This window comes from Rhinopithecus bieti, unplaced genomic scaffold (genome assembly GCF_001698545.2).
Source record: "Rhinopithecus bieti isolate Rb0 unplaced genomic scaffold, ASM169854v2 scaffold_13349, whole genome shotgun sequence".
In the NCBI taxonomy this organism is placed as follows: Eukaryota; Metazoa; Chordata; class Mammalia; order Primates; family Cercopithecidae; genus Rhinopithecus; species Rhinopithecus bieti.
This window is the reverse complement of record NW_016807772.1, coordinates 1365223-1370704: the sequence shown is the minus strand read 5'-3', so window position 1 is coordinate 1370704 and position 5482 is coordinate 1365223. Positions and strand designations below refer to the sequence as shown.

Genomic DNA, 5482 nt, shown 5'->3' with positions numbered 1-5482 from the left:
AAAAAAAAAAAGACAGAAAAAAAAAAAGACGAAAATTGAGACTCTGAGAGGTGACCAAGGTCACAGAACTGGTTCAAGGGCCAAGATTAAAACCCAGTGGCCTTATTGTCAGCTTTATGTGCCAGGTGGGCTACCCTACATCCCATAACAGGAAGAAGTTGAGAAATACCTAATGAACAGCCATGGTGAGCTATTTCTTAGAAATACAGGTGACAAATAGAGTTCGGGTGCATCCCCTCTAGGTCCAGTGAAATCATCTGCTCATGTGAGTGGCAGAGGAGTGCGATGCATTCTAAAGTTTCCATCTTGGCTTCTGTTTTCATCATCTCCCCTTGCTTCCCCCACCCCCACTTGCCAGCACCTCCACATTTCTGTCCGTGCTGTGCTCTGTGCTTGGAAGGCTTTCTCTCCCATCTTCACGTGCTCCTCATCCCTAAGGGTGAAGCATCTCATTCAGCACCTCATCTATGAGGTTTTCTTTGGGCAGCATGAATCCCTCCCTCAGATTTCTGAACGCTGAATACTTGCAAAAAACACTATGATAGAATTTGTAAGTACTGCTGTTACTTATTAGCTCCCCAATTAGACTGAGTTCCATCATAGCAGGATTGGGTCATAATCAACTTTGTATTTCCAGACACAAACTCCATGAGAAGGTGAAGGGTATGTGCTAAAAAAAAAAAAAAAAATTGCAGACAGAACACAGATCTAACATTTCTTTTCTCCACAGTACAGTTTGACACTAGAAAACATTATAAAATAAACATAAATATGGCTTCTACAATGAAGCAGTTTGTAGAATATATTGAATATTATAGATTTAAGAGTTCCGGTAGGACATAAGCTATATATGACTAAAACAGAAAAACAGTTATAATACTATCATATGGTATTGTCATTTTTCATTGTTCTGAAACTGTTCATAACCATTTAGGTTGACTGTAATCATAATAATGGCAATCATTTGCTTTAAAAATCAGAAATAATGTAAAGTATATAAAGTATATAAAGGAAGTTTGGTCCTAGCTCATGGGGCCCAACTGGAGTTATTTTGGAGGGCTGTGAGACCATGAATTATGAGAAGATAGAAGGTACAGATTAAATAATAAATATATTTATTATTAGAAATTGGCTTATAGGAAATCTATCATGTAAATCTAGTTTTAGATTTTAGACCACACAAGAACAACAGAAAAAAATCAGCATCAAGTAAACAGTTCTTGCTTATAGGTCTTGCTGCCTCCAAACCAGGAATTACATTAAATTGTGCTAATGCAAAAAAAAAAAAAAAAAAAACAGAAAAAAATGCTACTTTCAAGTTTCAAGTAAACAACTGTTTGGTTTTCAAGATTTAAAAGATAAAGTGAGTTTCAACACATTACACAAAGACAGTGAAGCTGTTTTTTCCTAGCACATGTACGATGTACTAATGTGCTATGTGCATTATTAGAACTAAAAAAAATTTAGGTCAAAAAAAGTATCTTTTTAAAGCATCTTTTGCTCCACTTCATAGGTTTCTGCAAATTATATTTTCCCCAAACATGAACACAACATTTGATCTATTCATTTATTTTACTTTATAAGGAATTGATAGAAATATAAATGTACATATGCCTAAAAAGTGGCTATCCTACATATGACAGCCCAGAATTTACTAACTCCATACGTTTTCTGGATGTTTCAAGCACACATTAAAACAATTACAGCGAGGACATACATTTATGATTTATGCAAATTAAGGCACATCAATTACAATCTATTGTTTTAAGTTAAAGAATCTTCATTTATAAAAATTCAAAATATGTCCAAACTCAACTTTTTAGTAGGAGTGTTAGTTTGTTGGGTTTGGCCATCTTTTCTTTTTTCACCTTGAAGGTCAAACATGAAACAATGAGGAATGTAGGTCTCTGTAAAACACATAAATACCTGTAACATTTTGAATCATTTGGCCCTTAAAAATATTGCTTAACAAGTTAAACTCAGCTTAATTGTAGGCAAATGCAAGTATACCCAAGACTGGACTATTTTAGTCTGCTTTTGGCTGCAGATTGTACTTCTGTGGCTGGAAAAAATGTTCTTCAATAGCACTGACCAGTTCATTCAGTTCCTTCTTCAATTGCTCAGGATCACTGGAAAATAAGGGGGAAAAAATCCAGGTCAAGGGATTATTCCAAAGCAAAGTTTAAATGCTCCCCCCACACCGATCAAGTGACACGAAAATATAACCTTAAGAAGAGGACTAAATAGGAAAAAACAGAACTCCAGAGACTTAAGCATGGAACACATCTGTTGACTTAGACAAAACACCCCGTGAGACAATATGCATTATTATCCCCAGAGATTTTTCCAAGGTCTGAACTACAAAGTTATCCTTTGCTCTTCTCATAAGAATTTGTAAGAAACACAATTTTTGGCCTAGCATCCCTAAAAGATCTGTAATATTTGTACCTAAGGGTGTAGAGAAAACTTTCATGATGTCAGTTGCCATTAAATCCTGCTAAACTTTTACAAACATCTGTGTTAACTCCTCAGTCTCCCAGAACACAGACATTCATGATGATGCCTGCCCTCAAACTACTGGCATCTAAGCTACAGCCTTGCCTATAAGGCCTTCCTAGAGTGAATAGCGATGGGGAGGCTCCGGGTGGGTTTGAGGAGTCAAACACCAAGAAATCAGACCCCTGCGGTCATATCATAAAGAATGTATTTCTTGAACCAAACAGTCACAACTAAAGTATAAACAAGAATCTGGAGAGACAAATTCCTCCAAGAAATCAAGTTTTCAGGGCTGCGGGAAACATTCATTCATATATAAACATTTGAAAGGTAAGTGACAGATAAAACTGACTTGCAGTTAAAGAGGTTTCCAGCATCTTCAGTAGCCTAGTGTGAGTACTCTAAGTACTTAACACCAAAAAGTTAAATTTAAAAAACTAAATCCTTTGTACTTTCCATTACTTCACACTCTTCATACCATCTTTAACATATGCAGAGTTTAATAGAAATCCCTACAATTAGTTAAAATCATTTCAACATTGTAATAGCTAAACAGCATTTTAACAGCTAAAGCAATCCATTTCATTGTAGGCATTAATTCTAGCTCTATACTTACTAGCTCTGTGCCCTTGGGCAAGTGGCTTGGCCTCTCTAAGGCCCAGATTCCTCATTTGTAAAATTGGGATAAAGACTTTACCTTCTCAAGAGAGTTGCTGTACAGATTGCGATAAATTATATAAAGCAACTAGCACTGAACCCAGCCCAAAGACCTCAATAAATGTAGCTATCATTATAATTATTTTTATCCCTACTGGCAACATATAAAGTAATTATGCTTTTTAAGTACATATGAATTATATTAGTTTTCTTTTCCTTCTCCATAAATGTGCTTTGAAGAAAATAACAGTTCTCAGAAAAGCATGCAAGCTAATCATTTTTTAAAAGTATACTTAAAACTAAAACTCAGTGAAATTACTGATTACTAATTTAGTATTCAAGTTTAATTCTTAATCATGGCATGAGTGAACATTATGATTCATGTATATACTGATATAATGTTTTGATATTGTATTTTATGTGTGAAAAGAAACCAGTACCACAGTGTAAAATTCAGTGGTACAATTCTTAAAACAAAAGTTTTGTGTTACTATTCTCCATCCTAATCAATAACTGTTCCATTTGTTAAATTAATGTTTGAAAACATTTCATAACATCTTTAAAAATAACAGGACACATCCTATAATCATTTAAGCCAGGGAATTCTGTTTCTGAAAAGTCTAAATCTAGATGGATCTCTTTATCGGAATGTTTAGGAAAGTATCATGTATAATTAGGCATTTATTTTTCTCTAATCATGAAAAACCACTTAAGCTAAACGACAAGTAAATACAATGCAGTGTTCTTGATTTGATTATAAATACAGAGAAAACAGCTATTTTGGGGACTTTTGGGAATGTCTGAATTTATGTGTCAATTTGGCTAGGATAGTGTCTCCAATTATTCAAACACTAATGTTGTGATGCTGTGAAGGTATCTTGTAGGTGTGATTAATATCTATAATCAGTTGATTTTAAGTAAAGGAGATTATCCTAGACAATGTGGATGGGCTAGATTCTATCTGAAAGGCACTGGGAATGGAACTGAGGTTTTCCTGAAGAATTCCACCTGTAGATGGTAACTTTAACCCATGCCTGAGAGTTCCAGGCTCCCTTTCTGGACAGCCTCTGGATTTCAGACTTGCGGAGCCAGCCCCCATAATCAATTGCACAAGTTGATTCCTTGCAAACAATGTCTTAATAGATAACATTCTACTGCTTCTGTTGGTCTACTGGAACCCGACCTAGTACCATTATTATCTGTTTGCCTTAATATTAAGAGAGTGTTCTTAAGAGATGCATACTGAAAGATCAGGAGTGAAGTATCATGAAGTCTTATGATGTGTCATGAAGTATCACAGAGTCTTTCAAATGGTACAGAAAAATCTCAAATACATAACATATACGGTGAGAGAGCAAATATTGCAAAATGTTAGCAATTGCTGAGTCTGGATTGGGGTCAAGAAACTGTGGTTCATGTAGTTTTACTGGAACACAGACATGCCCATTCTTTTATGCATATGGTTGCTTTCTGACTACATTAGCAGAGCTGAGCAGTGGCGACAGAAACCCCATGTCTGCAAATCCTAAAATATTTACTACTGGCTCTTTACATAAAAAGTTTGGTCTAAGTGAAGGGTACGTGGGTATTCATTGCATTCTTACTCCAACATTTCTGTAGGTTTGAAACTGTTCAAAATAAAAAGTTGGACAAAACTAAAGACATCTCCCCAACAAAAAAATATTTTAAAGGAGCACATACTTGAATAGGATTTTCCATCTTAGTTGAAATTCTATAATTGAAATCCATGACATAAGGCATATTCATAATATGTAAGCTTTTCAGGAAAGAAGGAAATCTTAGTCAAGACTAAGGCTCACGCCTGCAATCCCAACACTTTGGGAGGCTGAGGCTGGCGAATCACTTGAGGCCAGGAGTTTGAGACCAGCCTGGCCAACATGATGAAATCTTGTTTCTACTAAAAAAATAAAAATAAAAATAAATTAGCTGGGTGTGGTGGTGCATATCTGTAATCTTATCAGGAGGCTGAGGAACAAGAATCGCTTGAACCCCAGAGGTGGAGTTTGCAGTGAGCCAAGATTCCACCACTGCACTCCAGCCTGGGCAACAGGGAGAGACCCTGTCTCAAAAAAAAAAAAAAAAAAAAAAGAAAGAAAACTTTATTGCTGTTGTACGTTAGGTATGCTGGTGCCTTGCTTAAGCTCTGACCACATATCCATCGACTGACATAGCGCTGAATATCCCATTTAATAAATGGAAACAATGTTTCAATGAATATAATAAAAGGATAAATTTTCAAGGTTTTTTCATGAATTTATAAGCTAATATTTGAATTTAAGTCCACTCAATAAGCCATGTGAAAATGTTA

General features: G+C 35.4%; 1 protein-coding gene across 1 annotated transcript in view; it reads right to left on the bottom strand.

Annotated features, from left to right (window-relative positions):
• Positions 1 to 702: 702 nt before the first annotated feature.
• Positions 703 to 5482, bottom strand: part of PGM2 (phosphoglucomutase 2) — a 38281-nt gene continuing 33501 nt past the window's right edge. The window contains 1 exon segment of the mRNA XM_017883782.1: positions 703 to 2129. Coding sequence (XP_017739271.1) covers positions 2027 to 2129 — 103 coding nt within the window. The 3' untranslated portion in view covers positions 703 to 2026.